This window comes from Moschus berezovskii, chromosome 17 (assembly GCF_049115385.1).
Source record: "Moschus berezovskii isolate FMDL1 chromosome 17, NW_MosBer_1.0, whole genome shotgun sequence".
NCBI classification, from domain to species: Eukaryota; Metazoa; Chordata; class Mammalia; order Artiodactyla; family Moschidae; genus Moschus; species Moschus berezovskii.
In genome coordinates, this window is record NC_142476.1 from 32,848,782 (window position 1) to 32,869,842 (window position 21,061).

The window sequence follows — 21,061 nt, forward strand, 5'->3', positions numbered from 1 at the left end:
CATCAGACCTCCTTATTGGTAAAACCAGTGTAGGGCGAATACTTTCACTGTTGCCTCTTTCAATGTCTCTCCTACATTTGGCATTGTCGATGACTTTCCCATTTATGAAGTCATCACCTTCCCTGGCTTCTGGGACACCATTCTCTCCTGGCTTTCGGCCCACCTTCATTATTGTCTTTCACAGGCTCCTCTTTCTGTGTCCAGCTTTTCAATATCTACTGCTTCAGTGAACTGAAAACTTCTTTAGGGAAAGGATTATGTTATTAATCTCAGTGCCCCCAGTGCAAGTGACAGTGCTGGGCATAGAGTGGGTGTTCAATAAAGATTTGTTTAGTGGATGTATGACGTCCAGAATCATCTTTCTAGAAGAGCAGACTGAGCACAGCCAACCAATCTCGGAAGCTTTGGGGACTCACTACTCCATTTTAGCAACTTGGGTAAATAATTAATTACTGCTATGACAGTCCCACATTTGGATATAGTATTGATTTAAAAACCATGTCAGTTGATTTGGTCTTTGAAAATAAGTTTATTGTAGAAAAGTCAGAAAATATGAACAGCCAGAAGAAAAAAATAAAATCATCCACAGACCCAGACAAATAATTACTGGTCATCTGTTGACATAAGGCCTCTCAGTTCATTTCCTAAATTTTTACTTTCAGTAAAGAAATGGGGTCAAGCCTGTAGAGTATCTCAGCTACTGAGCTGGCCTTTGTAAGGCTCACCAGTCGTTAAACCCTAGCGCTCAGGGATTCATGGCAAATCTGACCTGGATCTAGGTGGGTGTTCACATCTAACAGCACTATTCTGGTGGGAAGAGATTAACTGCATTATTAGCAGTGATGATGCTTTTGTTAGATAGATGTCAAACTAGGGTATTTGCACCTGGTTGAAGCAAGATCCTCTTAGTGGTCTGGTATCTGGAGAAGAAGGCAGAGAAAGGAAATTCACAACAATTAGTAATTGACCAGGGCTTCAGTTCCAGGGCTGGACTTCCCTGGTGGCTCAGATGGTAAATCGTCTGCCTACAATGCGGGAGACCTGGCTTCGATCCCTGAGTCAGGAATATCCTCTGGAGAAGGAAATGGCACCCCACTCCAGTACTCTGGCCTGGAAAATCCCATGGACGGAGGAGCCTGGTAGGCTACAGTTCATGGGGTCACAACGAGTTGGACACGACTGAGCGACTTCACTTTCACTTTTCTTTCCAGTTCCAGTGGACAGTTGGCATGCAGAGTAGAAATTGGGCAAGAGGACAGGACACTTGCGGAAGGGAAAAATGTTAAGACTATAACTGTTTCAGTGTATGAGAGCCTATGGGATCATGTGAGGGCACTGTGATCAGGACTTGAGGTGACAAGACTGATTTTAGCCCAACTCCTGTTGGGGATGAGCTGCTAATGTGCTGTCAAACTGAGTGAATTTTGTTAGAAACCAGGAAGACTTGAGCTGCCAGGTTGAAAGACTTAGTAACTGTTGATTTATGGGGCTAGGGAAGGCAGGGACTGATAAATCCCAAACCTTTTGGAGTGCTGAAACCCCGTACAATCTGTTTCATTTCATGACCCATATAACTGTAGTATGCCATATGTCTATATAAAATAATTAAAGCTAATTAAAATTAATTTTGGTTGGTGAGTATTTGAAGAGTTTCATAATAACTCTTGAGATGACTGGAGATGCTTTGGGACGTCACAAAAGGAGCATTTGCAATAACAGGGCTAGATGTTTAACCCAGATGTGTGAGATGAAAGCTAGAAACAGAATGACAATTCTGTGGTTGAAAGAACACTGGAATAGGAGTTAGGAGTTGTAATCATTGTGCCAGGAAGGCGATTATCTGAAAACAACAACAGCCTGGTTTTGCAACACTTGCCAGTTTCTGTGCTGTAAGTACTCGCACTGTGGTGGATTTCAAATTATCAACAGTTTTACCTTTGACTCACATAATTCTTGAATAATTAATAATCACACTTTGGTAAGCCCAGTGCAAGACAAGTCCAGCACATCCAGATCATCTTAACTGAGCTTCTAGCTAGCTTTGTGATGTTGACTAAATCACTTTATCTCTCTGGATCTGGTTTTATCACCAACCAAATGAAGTTGTTAAAATAACCTGTAAGGTCTTCCAAAGTTAACATTTCAGTGACAGAGCTGTGTTATAGGGCAGGGCTGTGCTGTGCTGTACTTAGTCACTTAGTCATGTCCGACTCTTTGCGACCCCATAGATTGTAGCCCTCCAGGCACCTCTGTCCTTGGGGTTTCTCCAGACAAGAATACTGGAGTGGGTTGTCATGCCCTCCTCCAGGGAATCTTCCCAACATAGGGATCTAACCCAGGTCTCCCGTATTGCAGGAGGATTCTTTACTGTCTGAGTCACTAGGGAAGCCCAAGAATACTGGAGTGGGTAGCCTAGCCCTTCTCCAGAGGATCTTCTTGACCCAGGAATTGAACTGGGGTCTCCTGCATTGCAGGCAGATGCTTTACCAGCTGAGCTTCCAGGGAAGCCCTTGGGGCAGGGCTAACATCATGTTATAAGCCAAAAGAGTTATATCAGATTTTTCTGAATGTTATTGTGAGATATTGGGAGACATAATTTGACATCTGAGTCTGTGTTGTAATCAACCATGTTCTGATTCCTGTGGTCATTGTGTGTGTCCTTTTCCAGTACCTCTTCTCTGGAGGATTAAAAATGACAGTGTGGTTATTAGTGAGCCAAGCCTCAAAGCCCACCAGAGGGGTAAGAAACCACGCCCCAGAGTCAGAGAATTCTACATTCAGCTGTCATGGCCTCAGAGTCAGCTGAAGTGCTGTGGCAAAAGCTTTTTCTTAAAAAATTAATTAATTAGGCTCTGTCAGGTCTTAGTTTCAGCATGTAGGATCTTCCTTGTGGCGCACGGACTCCCTAGTTGTGACACTCAGGTCCAGATTGTGTGGGCTCAGTTGCTCCGTGACCTGTGGGATCTTAGTTCCCTAACCGGGAACTGAACCCTTGTTCCCGGCCTTGCAAGATGGCTTCCTAACCACTGGACCACCATGGAAGTCCTCTGTGTCATAATCTTATAGCTTAGGTACCTTAGCCTATCTGATCATGAGATCAACCATGGACCATTAGTCCAGGCCTTCCCTGGACTAATAAACAGCATGACAGGTTAATTTGCTCAAAGATTTTTGATGACAAGGACTGTGTCCTTCATTTTTATGTGTGTCAAATCCTGACACATAATAAGGACTCAGTAAGTGTTTGTTGAAAGGATAAACATCTGAGCCTTTTTAGAGCAAATTCTGAGTTTGATTTGTATTTTCTCCCAGCTCTATTGAGATATAATGGATGTATAACATTGTACACATTTAAGGTAGACAGCGTGATGATTTGCTAAATTTTAAAATATTAATTCAAAAGTAGACATGAGCTTCTTTGTGTTCACCTGAAGAAATTTATTTTTCAAACAAGGGAAATTATTTTCTTGTTGTAGTAGAAACTTCTCAGTGCCTTCAATTCAGTATTGAGCATTTAAATTTGCCTTCCATCTAGATAACACAACTGATGCACAATCAGAATCCAATGGAGAGAAATTTGAATGAGAAAAACCTAAACCAGGCATTTACTACCCACCAGTGAATACTCTGGGCTTCTTCAGTGGCTCAGACGGTAAAGAATCTGCCTGCAATGCAGGAGACCTGGGTTCGATCCCTGGGTTGGGAAGATCCCATGGAGAAGGAAATGGCAACCCATTCCAGTATTCTTGCCTGGGAAATCCCATGGACAGAGGGGCTGGGTGGGCTACAGTCCATGGAGTCACAAAGAGTCAGACATGAGTGAGCAACTAACACACACAGTGTGTACCCTGCCTACCTCAGCCAGTAGAATTAGCTCATCTCCTTTGAAATGAAAAGATAATACTTATTTATAAAGCATACACAATTATATATCATTACCAACATTTAAAGGCATACCTCATTTTATATCGCTTCACTTTATCGTGTTGTTTTACACCCTGAAGTCTTGGGGCAAAGCTGCATTGAGCAAGTCTCACGGCACCACCTTCCCAATAGCGCTTGCTCACTTTGTGTCTCCACGTCACATTTTGGTAATTCTGGCAATATTTCTTTTGTTTTCTTTTTCATTTTGTACACTGGCAGTAGTTCAGATTTTTCCACTGTGGATCATATTTGTTATGGTGATCTGTGATCAGTGATGTTTGATATTACTATTGTAATTGTTTCGGCAATTTTTAGCAATAGAGTATTTTATATTCATTTGTTTGTTTGTGTTTGGCTATGTCAGCACCTAGTTGTGGCTCAAGGGCTCAGTAGTTGTGGGTTTAATTGCCCTGTGGCATGTGGGATCTTAGTTCCCCAACCAGGGATCAAACCCATGTCCCCTGCATTGGAAGGCAGATTCTTAACTACTGGACCACCAGAGAAGTCCTGAAGGATTTTAAAATTAAGGTATATACATTAAAAAAAAAATTGTTATTTATTTATGTTTGGCTGCACTGGGTCTTTTTTGCTGCACGTGGGCTTTCTCTAGTTGCAGCGAGCAGGCTTCTCATTGCAGTGGCTTCTCTTGTTGCAGAGCATGGGCTCTGGAGTGCAGGGTCAGTAGTTGTGGTTCGTGGGCTTAGTTGTCCCATGGCCTGTAGAATCTTCCAGACCAGGGATCAAACCTGTGTCCCCTGCATTGGCAGGTGGATTCCCAACCACTGGACCACCAGGGAAGCCTACATTTTTTTTTTTTAGATATACAGCTATTGCACACAATAGACTACAGTATCATGTACAACATAACTTTTATATGCACTGGGAAACCAACAGATTTGTATGACTCACTTTATTTCAGTGGTCTGGAATTGAACTCGCAATATCTCTGAAGTCAGCCTGTGGTTCTCATGATGACCTTCCTAAGTTAAGTATTGTTATTCCTCTTTCAGGGGATCTTCCTGACCCAGGGGTCAAACCCACGTCTCCTGAGTCTCCTGCATTGGCAGGCGGATTCCTTACCACTGAACCACCTGGGAAAACCTGCCTTGTTATTCCTCTTTCAGAGAAGAAACAGAGATTGAGCAATAGAGCCTCTGGTGGCCCAGACAGGCGTTAACAATCCATAGGTGGCGCCCTTCTCCCCAGGCCAGGCTGCCTCCGGGCTTTCTGCACTTCCTCTCTTTGGGTCTCTGTTCTTTGTTTGCTGGGCAGGTTTGGATTCTTTCACATGTGCAGGAACCTGGCTCAGCCCACTACCAGGCAAACAGAAGCGGCAGCCTCTGACTGGGCTCTGGGTAAACACGCCAAGCCGGGTCTGGACGAAGGAGGGAGCTGGGCTGTACTTTGCCCTCGTGAATCGGCCCATGGAGGCTGGGCAGTTGCAAAGGTAGCTGACAGGCTGTAGATCTGAGAGCCAGGTAAGTCTTGGTAGATGTGGCACCTGGACTTTGACAGTGTCTGGGAGGGGAGAAGACGCTCCTGGAGCATGCGAAGGGAAGGTGGCGGCCGTCAGAGCAGGTGTGTGGGGACACTAGTGCCCTTGTAGGCTTTGTCTTGGCTGTGCTTGCTGTGCTGTCAAATTAGGAAAGGCGATATTGACCTTAGTGGGGCCAGGGAAGGTCATTTATGTGGATGTGTGAGTATGACTTGTCCCTGTGCATGTAGTGCCTTTATCTTAAGTGCTTTTCATTTGGGGTCCTTAATTGTACCCTGAGCCCTAACAAGCTGGAATTGATATCTTGGCAACAGAAATCAACTGGAGTTGACTTTGGCGAAGGGAGTGGGTAATGTGTCTTTGCAGTCAGAGAAGGGCTGTCTAGTGAAAATATCTGGGGATGAGGTGGAAGAGGCTTTCGTCTTCTTTTTTTTAAATAGGTTTTTTTTTTTTTTTTTGATGTGGACCATTTTTAAAGTTTTTATTTATAAATTTGTTTCAGTGTTGTTCCTGTTTCATGTTTTGTATTTTTGGCCATAAGGCATGTGGGATCTTAGCTTCCTGACCAGGGATTGAACCCACATCCCCTGCATTGGAAGGCGAAGGCTTAACCACTGAATCACCAGGGAAATCCTGAGGCTTTCTTCTTGTTGAGCTTCCTTGTGTCCAAATGCTTTCAAATTCCATAGGCCTTCAGGAAAGACTCAGGTAGGCTTTCACTGTGTCTGGGGCATTTGGCCTTTGCTGGGATTTGCTGGAAAAGGCTCTCGTTACACCTGAATTTTTCAAGGAAGTAAGCTGTCATGGGAAGGAAGGTGCAAGTTTTCCTGAGCTGTGACTGTTCTAGAAGTAGAAGGCACTTCTGCACCTTGTTCTTCTGGGGCATTCTGCTTACAGCTCTCTGCTCATAGCTGTGGACCCTGGCTCCGCGGCATTGGAGCAGAGTGACATCTTGATTTCAACACACACACCCTTGACCTTTGCTTCTGACATTCATTCTTATATTGGGCTGGGAGTTTCAGGAGTGGGAGCAAGTTGTGGATCTGATCAGAACTTTTCAACCTAATGTAGTTCCCAAGGGAGAAGGACCATGGGGTCTGATGGAGCCGTGTTTCCTCCTGACACAGGAGACTCCTGAGTAGCTGTAAGGGGTGATGGGTGCTTTTCTTTGAAGGCAGCTGGGTGCCGGTGCTGCTCTGTGTGACAAGCAGAGAAGCTTGGAAGGTAACTCGTCCTCGGGAGCTATCTCCCAGTTTGAAGAATGAGTGGTAAAACCAGTTTGATCCTGGGGAGACTTCCAGGTTTTAAAATCTCCAGGCAGGAAGATTACTGGGACACAGCTCTCTAGTTTGTCACAGAAACAATCCCAAACCCTGGGTCTCCTCACCTCCCCTGGAGGAGGGGCAGGCATGGGCAAGTTATAGAGCATAGTTCTCTAAGACTTTAAGGATTTAGAAAAGATGTCTCTTGAAGTCACTTTAAGCTTCTTCTTCTTTTTAAACATCTATTTATTTGGCTATGTTGGGTCTTAGCTTTGGCACGTGGGATCTTTGTTGCAGGCGCGGGATCCAGAACAAGCAGGCTTCAGTAGTTGTGGCATTTAGGCTTAGTTGCCCCGAGGCATGTGGGTTCTTTCTGGACCAGGGATCAAACTTGTGTCCCCTGCATTGACAGGATTCTTCACCACTGGACCACCAGGGAAGTCCCTAAGCTTCTTTCTATTTAGGAAATCTTTTCAGCTACTCACACTACGCTAATCTGTATCTCTGATAACACTGTTATTTACTGAACCACTACTGTATACCAGGCAAGTGTTCAGCACTTTACGTAAGTATCCCTAACGCTGACAGTGACCCTGTCAGCTAATTATTAAGGTCCTCATTTTATGGGTAAGGAAATTAAGGCGGGAAAAATTTAACTCACTAATAAGTGGCAAAGTCAGGATTTTTTTTTAATTAAAAAATAATGTATTTATTTTTTTTTGGTTGTGCTGGGTCTTTGTTGCTGCATGCTGGCTTTCTCTAATTTTGGAGAGTTTATCATCCATGGGCTTCTCATTGCGGTGGCTTCCCCTGTTGTGGAGCACAGGCTGTAGGTGTACAGTTTTCAGTAGTTCCAACATGTGGGCTCTAAGGCATGTGGGCTCCAGTAGTTGTGGCATAGGGGCTCATTAGTTGTGGCTCTTGGGCCCTAGAGTACAAGCGCTCCAGTAGTTGTGGTGTGCGGGCTCAGTAGTTGTGGCTTACAGGCTTTAGCTACTCCTCGGCATGTGAGATCTTCCTGGAGTGCTAAGTAACTTCGGCTGTGTCCGACTCTTTGTGATCCAATGGGCTGTAGCCCACCAGGTTCTTCTGTCCATAGGATTTCCCAGGCAAGAATACTGGCCTGGATTGCCATGACCTTCTCCAGAGGATCTTCCCAACCCAGGGACTGAACTTGTGTCTCTTTTGTTTCCAGCACTGGCAGGCAGGTTCTTATCCACTTTACCACCAGGGAAGTTCAGAGTTAGGATTTGAATTGGGTCTAGCTCTGTCTAAAGCCCACCTTATTTCTATGACAACATAGGGCCTCCTGAATGACTTTGTTAGTGGAATAGGTGAGCACACATGTCTTTAATTGGAATACTTTGATTGTGTTTTGGAGCTTCATCTATTATTGTTCTCTTTCCCAGGCCTCCCACATCTATTGTTGCTCCAAATATACTTAAAAATTTTTACAACAACCTCAATATAATTGTCTAGCCTGTTATTTATTTCAAATATCCGCTTGCGATTTTTTCAGATATCTCTGTCTCAGTGCCTGTGTGGTTTGTTTTAGATAGAAGATTTTTGAGGACCATCGGTGCTTCTTTCACAAAACCTAATTAAGCATCATGCTTGGATATAGGCCTAAAATGATAATTTGTTTTCTTTTTGTTTTGTCTGGCAGGAAGATAAAATAACTACACAGCTGACTCAAAACACTAGAGAAATTCAGAAGATCTAGGATGGAACCTTGGATTCCCCAGTGGCTGCCTCAGTCATCAGGGAGGCCCCTGGCACCATCAAAGGATCCAGACCGAGGGCTTCAGAGAGATCGATACTATCGGCCTATTCCTCACTCTTGGCACAATGGAGAGAGGGTCCATCAAAGGCAAGACATGGGCAGGAGCCCCCAGCCACAGCAGGACCCCAGGGCAGACTACCAGGAGCCTCACTATGCAGCCAGATCTGGGGAATGGCATCCACCTGTTGACTATTATGAAGGCGGTTATCCCGGTCAGTTGTATTCAAGGTATGAGTTTAGAGCTTGGACTTGACCCAGCTCTTCCAAATGCTTATGAACAGATCGTTCTTTTCCGTCTTCCTTTTCCTTTTATTTCTCTTCTTCCTTTTCCTCCTCCTCCTACAGTGACTTAGCTAAACCCTTTCCTCTCCCAGGCTGGATTTTGGTGACTGAAAATATAGTTTTATTTCCTTTTGTTAGTCCCTAGGGGAGCTTCTTAAGAAGCCATCACAATGCAATTGGGTGTTGGGAGCAGAGGAGAGAATAGAAAGAATGGTGAAATTCAAGATGGCAGATGAGACCCTCTTACTCTGGGATCACAAAAGGATTTGTAGACGATGGAAAAGCTTTTCCTATGGATGTCTATAAAAAAGTTCCTTCTCCTCTTTGATGACTCTGACCCAGGGTTAGCACCTAACCCACCAGCAACATAAGAGTCCTACTGCCTAGAACAGCACCTACAGTGTGATGCCTACACAGAAAATATATACATTGAGTGAATGATTGGGAACTTAAAAAAATCAGAGAGCAGATAGAAACTTGTAGTCTCCAAGTTCAGAATGAAAAGGTCTCTGTGAGGTAATTCTGGGAGAATCTGGAGTTTCTACTCCTGGCCTTCATATTTTATGGAATGTTGCATGCCATCTATTTTTTGACTTTAGCTTTTTCAGGTGAGATGATATTTTCCTCCCTCTAGGTTAAAGGTTGAAATTATGACAGTTATTATAAAGAATTCTGTCCCTATGAAATAGTAAAGAATTATTAATTGGTAAAAATAGTGTTCAATTCTTGAAGGAAGGTCTGTTAAGGGTAGAGGCAATAACAGCAATCAGATTTAAGGTGGTGCAATTTGACTTTTCCATCTCATTTCCATCTATAATATGCATGGGAATTACAGTGGTGTATCGGGTACTTTACACAATTATCTTGGGAAGGGGTTTCCTAAGGTGATATCAGGGCAGGGTTTTCTTAGATAATACTTCGTGTTGTTGGATGTGTGTATTTGAGGAGTAAGAGGGATCATGAGGAAGGAGAAGAGACAGTTGGCTGTGGTTTTACTGTAAAAATTGCAGCCTTGTTCTGACACAATGGTCCTATTCCTGCTCCCATTCTAGATTTTTGGTTGTAGGATTAACCATAGCTTTAGAGCAGATTCTAGACAGGTATCACAGTTTTGTCCTCTGAAGTTGTTTCGTTTGTCAAGTCCTTCACTGTTTTTTTCTTTTTTTTAAAATCATTTATTTATTTGGCTGTGCCGTCTTCAGCAATCAGCTTTCTTCACAGTCCAACTCTCACATCCATACATGACCACTGGAAAAACCATAGCCTTGACTAGATGGACCTTGGTTGGCAAAGTAATGTCTCTGCTTTTTAATATGCTATCTAGGTTGGTCATAACTTTCCTTCCAAGGAGTAAGCGTCTTTTAATTTCATGGCTGCAATCAGCTTCTGCAGTGATTTTGGAGCCCAAAAAGTAAAGTCTGACACTGTTTCCACTGTTTCCCCATCTATTTCCCATGAAGTGATGGGACCAGATGCCATGATCTTCGTTTTCTGAATGTTGAGCTTCAAGCCAACCTTTTCACTCTCCTCTTTCACTTTCATCAAGAGGCTCTTTAGTTCCTCTTCACTTTCTGCCATAAGGGTGGTGTCATCTGCGTATCTGAGGTTATTGACATTTCTCCCGGCAGTCTTGTCCAGTCTTAGTTGCGGCACTTAGCATATTTGATCTTTGTGGCGGTATGTGGCGGTATGTATGTGGAATCTTTAGTTGGAGAATGTGGGATCTAGCTTACTGACCCAGATCAGACCCAGGTTCCCTGCATTAGGATCGTGAAGTCTTAGCCACTGGACCACCAGGAAAGTTGCTCTCCATTTTTTCTCTTTGCTATGCTCATCCTTGAATGAGTGGCCCTTTTTGTGACTCTTTAGGTGGAGCACTGAGGATCTCTATCAGAGCTATTACTCTCCAGCCCGAAGGGAAGAATATGCTTATGGAAGTTATTACTACCATGGTCACCCACAGCAGCTTCAGGAAGAAAGAGGTATGGAATAATCTCCAAGAAGCCTTTGGGATGGTACCACTGGTCTGACAGGGCAGAGGTCAAAAGGGTCATGCTCAGAGCCTCATCCTAGGCCTCCACCCCCATCCCCTCCCACCCCCACCTGCTTCTTTCTTGGTCAGATGAGGCCATAGCAAACACACTGCTGCTAGACGTCTTGAGAAGAGATAGAAAAGAGTCATTTTTCTTTGTACATGTAGGTGTAGTTGATGGTACTGAAACTATTATTATGTTATTAGTGTTATGGACAGTTTGTACTTCATCCATTTTTTTTTTTCCTGCTCCTCATTATAACCAAGATTATAGTCTCTCCCTGACCAAGTAACAGTGAAGTCAGTTCTTAACAGTGAAGTCATCAAGTATGTGGCTGGGCTGTAATGAGTCTGATCATCACAGAGTGGCAGATTTGCACAGAAAGGAATTTATACCTTATACCAATAGTAAGGATTTAGGTATGTGTTAATGGCAGCTTCTGACCTGTTGGTAAAGAGAAAAATCTGTTTCAGTACTGAAAACACACACACACAGAAAACACACACACACACACACACACACAGGATCCCCACTGTTGTACTAGCCTATACAGTCATGCTAATTGGTTCAGAGAAGACTGAGATTCATCTTACAGACTTTCACTGTTGGCTTTCACTTACCAACTTTATTCAGTTTGGCAAATACAGTCAGCCCTCTGAATTTGCAGGTCTGCCTCCAACTGATGATCGAAAATATTTGAAAAAAAGAAAACTCCAAAACTTAAAACTTGAATTTGTTGCTTGTTGGCAACTATTTACCTAGCACCTACATTGTATTTACAATTATTTGCATAGCATTTGCATGGTATTATTCATTTTAGAAGTCATCTAGAGATGGTTTGAAGTTTATGGAGGATGTGCATAGATTATATGCAAATATTACACCATTTTATTAACATATAAAGGACTTTAACTTTAACTTTCTCAGGTCCTGAAACCAATCCCCTAAAGCATGCAGAAGGATGACTGTGTGTCTTTATACTGCCATGCTCCAGTAACCCAGCTTTACAACTTGATAGAATCTCCGAACTTTTAGGAATAGGAAGTGACCTGTCTTTGTTTTGTTTCCTCTGAGGGTGCAGTGCCAAGGCAAGGGAGTCCTTATATCTGGCAGGAAGATCATCGAGATCAAAAATACCTCAATGAGCATCAACATGAAAACCAGAATAGTCCATTTGGAACAAATAGGGAGACCCAGTTCCAGTAAGTGTGAAAGGAGGGGCTGGTTCAACATGATTCAGCCAGACTCAGACTATGTTTGGCAAACTTGATGTCATCTGGTACTGGTCCCTCATCTTCAGAAGCCCGTCTGCTTTTTTCTGGTCACAAGGATGGAGCTCAGGTTGGCCCCAGCCAGCTGTTTGCATGGACCCTGGAAGGAGGGATTCTTAATGCTGAGCATCAGTTCCCCAAACCTGCCTAAGTCCTCAAACCTGTGAGGTTACTTGAGGTCCATCTTGAAGGAGGGCCTTCTATATTGACCTTGGAACAGATGTGGCCTTGCAGAAGTTCTCATGATTGCATCCTGCCTGGGGATGGGGTGCTTCTCCTCTGCCCAGTCCTGTGCCCTAAGAATGGTCTCTCCCCCAGGATGAGAAGAGCAGGGAAGAGCATTTTGTACATGGACCTGTCTGGTACCCTTAGGCCTTTCCCCTGCCTGAAACTCATCAACCCGTCTGCTCTGATTTAAGTCATTCTGGGATGTCAGGCCACAGAGATCCAGGCTTCTCTGCAGAGTTTGGGGCCACTTCTAGTAACTGTCCTATGAACCCTGGGAGTTCCTGTTTTTCTGGTTTAATAGACTGTGGCAGCACAAGGGAGGACAAGGCTTTTCCCTGTGGCACATGGGCCAACCTGACACCTGCCCACACTTTGCGGCAGAGCAGCCTCCAGTACAGAGCAGCTCAGCCTTGCTGGCCTGCCCCGGATCCCCTCTCACATGCTCCTGTCATTTTGCTGCAGATCTAAGAGTCAGAATCCTTATAAAGACAGTCCTGCTTCTAACTCTGGACAGGAGAGGCCCGGGGACCTGTTCATGGAGAGTCCGCTAACTGGGGCACAGAAAACCAAGGTAACCTGAAGTGACACGGGGCTGGTGGTCTGTGACAGTGCATCACAGCTGACATCATCAGCAGTGGCAGGTCAGGGCCCTGGGGGTGGGGCTCCCTAGTGCCAGCAGTCTAAGGGGTACCATTCCTCCCCTCTTGGCAGAGCCTCCATGCCCATGCCCTCCTTTCCCTGATTCCTGTTTCAATCTTCTGGGTCTGGGGCCCTTATTGAGCCCTTTTGCAATTTTTTTTTTTGCCAAGTTAGCTGTCAGGAAATATCACCCAAGTCACTCCAAAGTGGGAAAGAAAAGAAGTGTTACTGGTACCCTGGTGGACTAGCAATTTGGTTTACTCAGGAAGTGGAAAGTTGCTAGCATCTTTTAATTTGGGTATGAAAAGCAGAATTGGAAACCTTTCTTGACTCTTCCATTTCTCTCCTCTGAAATCTTACTGTGTGTACCAGTTGGGCTATGAAATGGAGCTCTTGAATTATTCAAACTTTCAATTTTGGAATAACTTTAGATTTATGGAAAAGTTACAAGAGACAAGGTCTTAATTTTTGACAGTCTTGTATTAATCTTCTATCCCTGATTAGATTTGTATGATTTGGGGGAACAGTTTCTTCTGTATACCTAATATTTAACAGGGCTGGGCAGCTATTAGGACTAACAGTAACAACAACACAATAACAGCAGTCATATATGAGTACAGTACTTTACAGTGTGGACAAAGAGCTTTTGTATCCATTGTTTGCATCTGTTTTACACTCTTCCCAGAATATAAGTTCTGTGGATTTCTTTTTTAAAATATTTATTTATTTACTGGGTCTTAGTTGCGGCATGCATCTTCATTGCAACATTCAGGATGATTTTTAGTTGCAGCATGTAGAATCTTTTAGATGTTGTGTGCAAATTTCTAGCTGCATCATGTGGGATCTAGTCCCCTGTACTGGGAGCACAGAGTCTTAGCCCTTGAACCACCAGGGAAGTCCTTTTGTACCTGTATCCTTAGGGAAAGCATTGTACCTGGAGCATAGTAAGTGGTCATTAAACAGTTGGTGAATGAATACAAGAGGTAAGTACTTGAACTATATAGGATAAGTGTGATTATCTACATTACAAATGAAGGTACTGAGCTTAGAGAGTCTATATCACTTGTTCAAGGTCACAGAGCCTGGTATTAACAAAGCTGGGATTTGAATTAAAACCCCTGACCCCAGGACCTGCACTCTACCCATGGGGCCAAAATGAATCCTTTAGCGAGAACTGTCAGTTGAATGATCTCTTCTTTTCCTTTCAATATGTCCACATTGATTAGATTTATTTGAAAGTTTGAATTTTGTTGCTTTGAAGAAACGCTTTGGAGGACTGTCTCTCTGGAAGTGCCTCTGATTCTTCCCGTGCGTTCTTGTTGTTTTTAACTTCCAGCCATCACTGTTGGAGGAGTCCAACCTTCTCTGGCAGCATGAGTCTGGCCTCACCTCCAGCAGCTATGAGCTCAGTCAGTACATGGCAGATGCTTCCGAGCTCTATGACCCCATGACTTCAGCAGTCTGGAGCCCAGTTCAGGCTGGTGGGTACTGACATGATTAAAGGAGTTGGGTGAGTCTGATGAGAAGAGGGCTGGGTGGCACATCTCTTGGAAGGTCAACTTTCAGTTCAGTTCAGTTCAGTTCAGTCGCTCAGTCACCTGGTATTTATTTCCAAGGTAGATCTTTTGTCTGCCTCATTTGCATAGGTAGGTCTCCTGGGCAGAGTGGCCAGCTTTGGCTCCATTCCCCGTTTTTTCTTTTGTACTGAAGAATGCATCATAGCTGATTCTTGGAAAGGAACACTGCCCATGGCCATCATCAGGTTGGGAGAGGAGGCCCTCAGAGGTACTGTAGGTAACCAGGGAAGAAAGTGAAGACCAGAGTCAGTTTGGGAAAGTCAAGGCAGGTCACAAAGGCCTGGATGTAGGAGATTTGCCCTGAGTACTGGGGCTATGAGAGCCAGTCCCCAACCTGTCACCCTCATGAGAGTCTAGGCCTGGTACATTATCATTTGGACTAAACCATCAATTCCTTAAATTATATTCTTCTTTTTTCTTTTTTAAAATTAATTTTTTATTGGAGTATAGTTGATTTACAATGTTGTTATTTTCTGCTATACAGCAAAATGAATCAGCCATATATATACATATATCCCCTCTTTTTTGGATTTCTTTCCCATTTAGGTCACCATATTTTATGTGCCTCTTGGCCATCTGTATGTTTTCTTTGGAGAAATGTCTATTTAGGTCTTTTGTTAATTTTCTGATTGGATTGTTTGTTATTTTGATATTGAGCTACATGAGCTATTTATATATTTTGGAGATTAGTCCCTTGCGTGTTGCTTCATTTGCAAATGTTTTCTCCCATTCTAAGTGTTATTTTCTTTTTTTTTGTCTTGTTTATGGTTTCCTTTGCTGTGCAAAAACTTTTTAGTTTAATTAGGTCCCACTTGTTTACTTTTGTTTTTATTTTCATTACTCTAGGAGATAGGTCAAAAGAAGATCTTGCTGCAATTTATGTCAGAGTGTTCTGCCTGTTTTCATCTAAGAGTTTTATAGTGTCAGCCTTGCATTTAGGTCTTTAACCCATTTTCTCTTTATTTTTGTGTATATAGGGTTAGGGAGTGTTCTGATTTCATTCTTTTGCATGGGTTGTTCAGTTTTTCCAGCATCACTATTGAAGAGATTATCTTTTCTGCATTATCAAATATTGGGTAACCGTAGGTGTGTGGGTTTATCTCTGGGCTTTCTATCCTGTTCCATTGATCTATATTTCTGTTTTTGTGCCAGTACCATACTGTATTATTACTGTAGCTTTGTAGTATAGTTTAAAGTTAGGAAGCCTGATTCTTTCAGCTCTGCTTTTCTTTCTCAAGACTGTTTTGGCTATTCAGGGTCTTTTGTGCTTCCACACAAATTATAAAATCTTCTGTTCTAATTCTGTGAAAAATGCCATTGGTTATTTGATAGGGATTGCATTGAATCTGTAGATTGCTTTGGGTAGTACAGTCATTTTCACAGTATTGATTCTTCCAGCCCAAGAACATGGTATATCTCTCCATCTCTTTGTGTTGTCTTTGAAATCTTTCATCAGTATCTTATAGTTTTCTGAGTACAGGTCTTTTGCCTCTTTAGGAAGGTTTATTCCTAGGTATTTTTTCCTTTTGTTATAATGGTAAATAGAATTGTTTCTTTAATTTCTGTTTATGATCTTCCATTGTTATTGTACAGGAATGCAAGAGATTTCTGTGCATTAATTTTGTATACTGCAACTTTACCAAATTCACTGATCAATACCAGTAGTTTTCTGGTGGCCTCTTTAGGATTGTCTATATTTAGTATCATGTCATTTGCAAACAGTGATATTTTTACTTCTTTTCCAATTTGGATTCCTTTTATTTCTTTTTCTTCTCTTATTGCCATGACTAGGATTTCTAAAATTATGTTAAATGATAGTGATGAGCACAGGCATCCTAGTCTTGCTCCTGATCTTAGGGGAAATGCTTTCAGTTTTTCATCACTGACAATGATGTCTGCTGTGGGTTTGTCATGTATGGCCTTTATTATGTTGAAGTAGGTTCCCTTTATGCCCACTTTCTGGATAATTTTTTTTTTTTATCATAAATCGTTGTTGAATTTTGTCAAAAGTTTTTTCTGCATCTATTGAGATGATTGTATGGTTTTTATTCTTTAAGATGTTAATATGGTACATCACATTGATCTGCATACACTGAAGAATCTTTGCATCCCTGGGATAAATCCCACTTGATCATGGTGTATAATCCTTGTAATATGTTGTTGGATTTGGCATTATAGTCTGACATATTCTTAAAGGTCTAAATATGACTTAGAGCATGTATTTCTTCTAATTATGTAACCCACCCAGAATCTTATCTTGGTCCCAGGTGAAATTTGGAAAGAAATATGTCTGTGGAATATTTCTTACATAAAGCAAAGCAGTGATAGTAATGCTAACAGTGTTCACCTGTATTGGTTGGTCAGAGGACATCTCAGCAGCTGGTCCCAAGGAACCCATGAAGTTCTATGTCCCTCACATGCCTGTGAGTTTTGGACCAGGAGGTCAGCTGGTGTGTGTGAGTCCCAGCTCTCCCAGTGATGGACAGACAGCCCTTGTTGAACTGCACAGCATGGAGGTAAACAAGATTTTGTGTCCCCTGAATGTCAGCATGTTTCTCCCTGCTTCCCTTTTCCTGAGCCCTGGCATCTCCAGGAATAGAGTGCTCTTTGAGGCCTGTGGATTGGGGGGGGGGGGGGTGTGTGTGTGTGAAGGAATGTGTGGGGCTATTCTCTGAAAGAAGTAATGCTAGAGTGATGTTTTACCTGTGATGCTGTTGGCTCATATCCAGCAACTAGAGAGCTCATTTTTGTCTTTCTGCTTTCTCCATGAGGCATTGAGCCACGTCCTAGGACCACAGCTCTGGGTTCTGACACTGGACTCAACTGAGGAATGGGGACTGGGGGGACATAGTCTGAAGACCAAACTTGAGTCTTTTGTTCCAGGTCATTCTTAATGATTCTGAGGAACAAGAAGAGATGAGGACTTTCTCGGGACCACTGATCAGGTAAATCCCCATAAAAGCTGCCAAATAAGGGCTTTTGAAACCTACAAAATCTTCCTGCCCAAATCAGCATGTTGGGGATTTGGGCTTGGCTTCCTAGAAAGAAAATATCTGTTCCCATTGGAATGGAATCTTTGTGCTACAAGTTGGAGCCAGATGTGGCCTGAGCCATTTTGACAAGCAAGTTGAGTGTTGAAAGACATAAAAAGATTTAAAAATCTGAAATCAGTAATATTTTACAAGGGCTATGTGGTAGGAAGTTTTAATGTTCTGGGTACTTAATAATACTTAAACTGTAGAAAAGTGGAGCACAGCCTGGGAAATCATAGGCAAGTTGCTCATATGGAAAACATTTTTCTGGAGAGATGTATAACCCAGTCAGCATGAGTTACTAGACAGTGTGCAAGTCTGCCCTCTGCAGGATTGAGCTAGAACTGCTTTTACATTCCTAGTCATGTTTCTGATAAATATTGAGAATGTTCTTTGTTGTGGAGAGGAGTTCAGGCTGGTGTCAGAGGTGAGATAATGCATTCTGAAGCCCTTTAAATATCATCACAACTATACAGATGTGTCCTTATCCTGAAGCTTCCCCCTCCAAGAAAATCCCCAGGGTATTTTGACAGTTCCTTCAAGTAAAAATGAATTGTTGTCTCCATTTTTACACACAGGTGTAGCGATGTGGCCTAGAGTACCGAGTTGGGTGTTTGGACACCTAAGGTACTGATCCCCATATGACTGGCTTCATTAAATAATCTCAAGGAAATAATAATTCCTGTTTATTGAGCACTTTATATATGCTACACAATTGGCTAATTCCTTTTTGTATGAGGTAGACTTTAAAACTGGAGAAGGAAATGGCAACCCACTCCAGTGTTCTTGCCTGGAGAATCCCAGGGACGGGGGAGCCTGGTGGGCTGCCGTCTATGGGGTCGCACAGAGTCGGACACGACTGAAGCGACTTAGCAGCAGCAGCAGACTTTAAAACAGCATTTTAATAGAAGTATAGTTGACTTACAAGGCTGTGTTAGTTTCACGTGTACAGCAAAGTGATTAGTTACATATAAATCTGTTCCTTTTCAGATTCTTTTCCATTATAGGTTATTATAAGACACTGAGTTGGAGGCAGACTTTTTAAGAACTTTTATTTTGTTTGTTTAGTTTAGCTGCACTAGTCTTCGTTGCTCCATGCGGGCTTTCTCTAGTTGTGGTGAGCGGGGGCTACTCTTTGTTGCAGTGCACTGGCTTCTCTTGTCATGGAGCACAGGCTCTAGGCATGCAGGCTTCAGTGGTTGCGGCACACAGGCTCAGTAGTTGCAGCGCCAAGGTCAGTAGTTATTGCACATGAGTTAGTTGCTCCACAGCATGTGGTATCTTACCAGACCAGGGATTGAATCTGTGTCCCTTGTATCGGCAGGTAGATTCCTATCCACTGTACCACCAGGGAAGCCCTGGAGGTAGACATTTTTATCACCCCTGTTTTATCAGAAAGAGCAGAGGCTCAGAGGAGATAGGCAACTTGTGTAGGCTGAGAAGTTTAGGCTAGATTTAAATCCAGGGTTGTGTGTTAGTTCTAAAAGGTCTTGTAGGTCTTCATAGAACTGTTCAACTTCAGCTTCTTCAGCATTACTGGTTGGGACATAGGCTTGGATTACCATGATATTGAATGGTTTGCCTTGGAAATGAACAGAGATCATTCTGTCATTTTTGAGACTGCATCCAAGTACTGCATTTCAGACTCTGGTTGACCATGATGGCTACTCCATTTCTTCTAAGGGATTCCTGTTCACAGTAGTAGATATAATGGTCATCTGAGTTAAATTCACCCATTCCAGTCCATTTTAGTTCGTTGATTCCTAGAATGTCAATGCTCACTCTTGCCATCTCCTGTTTGACTACTTCCAATTTACCTTGACTCATGGACCTAACATCCCAGGTTCCTATGCAATATTGCTCTTTACAGCATCGGACCTTGCTTCTATCACCAGTCACATTCATAACTGGGTATTGTTTTTGCTTTGGCGCCATCCCTTCATTCTTTCTGGAGTTATTTCTCCACTGATATCCAGTAGCATATTGGACACTTACCGACCTGGGGAGTTCCTCTTTCAGTATCCTATCATTTTGCCTTTTCATACTGTTCATGGGGTTCTCAAGGCAAGAATACTGAAGTGGTTTGCCATTCCCTTCTTCAGTGGACCACATTCTATCAGACCTCTCCACCATGACCCGTCCATCTTGGGTGGCCCCACAGAGCATGGCTTAGTTTCATTGATATAGACAAGGCTGTGGTCCATGTGATCAGATTGGCTAGTTTTCTGTGATTGTGGTTTCAGTGTGTCTGCCCTCTGATGCCCTCTCGCAACACCTACCATCTTACTTGGGTTTCTCTTACCTTGGACGTGGGGTATCTCTTCATGGCTGCTGCAGCAAAGCACAGCCGCTGCTCCTTACCTTGGATGAGGTCGCCCCTCCTGACCTTGAACGTGGAGTAGCTCCTCTCGGCCGCTCCTGCGCTGTCACAGCCTGGCACTCTCGGTAGCTGCCCCTGACCTTGGGCGTGGGTTAGCGCCTCTTGGCTGCGCTTCCTGCATGGTCCGTCGCATCCGCTGTGCTTCCTTCCTGCGCGGTCCAGTCTACAAGACCTTTTAGAACTAACACCCAAAAGAGATGTCCTTTTCATTATAGAGGACTGGAATGCAAAAGTAGGAAGTCAAGAAATACCTGGAGTAACAGGCAAATTTGGCCTTGGAGCACGAAATGAAGCAGGGCAAAGGCTAATAGAGTTTTGTCAAGAGAATGCACTGGTCATAGCAAACACCTTCTTCCAACAACATAAGGGAAGACTCTACACTTGGACATCACCAGATGGTCAACACCGAAATCAGATTGATTATATTCTTTGCAGCCAAAGATGGAGAAGCTCTATATAGTCAGCAAAACAAGACCGCGAGCTGACTGTGGCTCAGATCATGAACTCACTATTGCCAAATTCAGACTTAAATTGAAGAAAATAGGGAAAACCACTAGACCATTCAGGTGTGACCTAAATCAAATCCCTTATGATTATACAGTGGAAGTGAGAAATAGATTTAAGGGACTAGATCTGATAGAGTGCCTGATGAGCTGTGGACGGAGGTTTGTGACATTGTACAGGAGACAGGGATCAAGACCATCCCCATGGAAAAAAATGCAAAAAAGCAAAATAGCTGTCTGAGGAGGCCTTACAAATAGCTGTAAAAAGAAGAGAAGCAAAAAGCAAAGGAGAAAAGGAAAGATATAAGCATTTGAATGCAGAATTCCAAAGAATAGCAAGGAGAGATAAAGTCTTCCTCAGTGGTTAATGCAAAGAAATAGAGGAAAACAACACAATGGGAAAGACTAGAGATCTCTTCAAGAAAATTAGAGATACCAAGGGAACATTTCATGCAAAGATGGGCTTGAGAAAGGACAAAAATGGTATGGCCCTAACAGAAGCAGAAGATATTAAGAAGAGGTGGCAAGAATACACAGAAGAACTGTACAAAAAAGATCTTCACGACCCAGATAATCACGATGGTGTGATCACTGACCTAGGGCCAGACATCCTGGAATGTGAAGTCAAGTGGGCCTTAGAAAGCATCACTAC

The 21,061-nt window shown here is 43.0% G+C and overlaps 1 protein-coding gene across 4 annotated transcripts in view; it reads left to right on the top strand.

Annotated features, from left to right (window-relative positions):
- Positions 1-21,061, top strand: part of SEC16B (SEC16 homolog B, endoplasmic reticulum export factor) — a 67,043-nt gene that overhangs the window by 11,785 nt on the left and 34,197 nt on the right. Inside the window, exons 1-8 of one of the 4 annotated variants that reach the window (XM_088845311.1) lie at positions 5,242-5,402; positions 8,348-8,692; positions 10,616-10,728; positions 11,861-11,981; positions 12,741-12,849; positions 14,254-14,398; positions 16,859-17,010; positions 17,378-17,439. In XM_088845311.1, coding sequence (XP_088701437.1) covers positions 8,406-8,692; positions 10,616-10,728; positions 11,861-11,981; positions 12,741-12,849; positions 14,254-14,398; positions 16,859-17,010; positions 17,378-17,439 — 989 coding nt within the window. In that variant the 5' untranslated portion in view covers positions 5,242-5,402; positions 8,348-8,405. Of the gene's footprint in view, positions 1-5,241; positions 5,403-5,905; positions 6,128-8,347; positions 8,693-10,615; positions 10,729-11,853; positions 11,982-12,740; positions 12,850-14,253; positions 14,399-16,858; positions 17,011-17,377; positions 17,440-21,061 lie in introns of those variants that run through there. The other 3 variants (XM_088845312.1, XM_088845313.1, XM_088845314.1) reach the window with 3 other exon arrangements.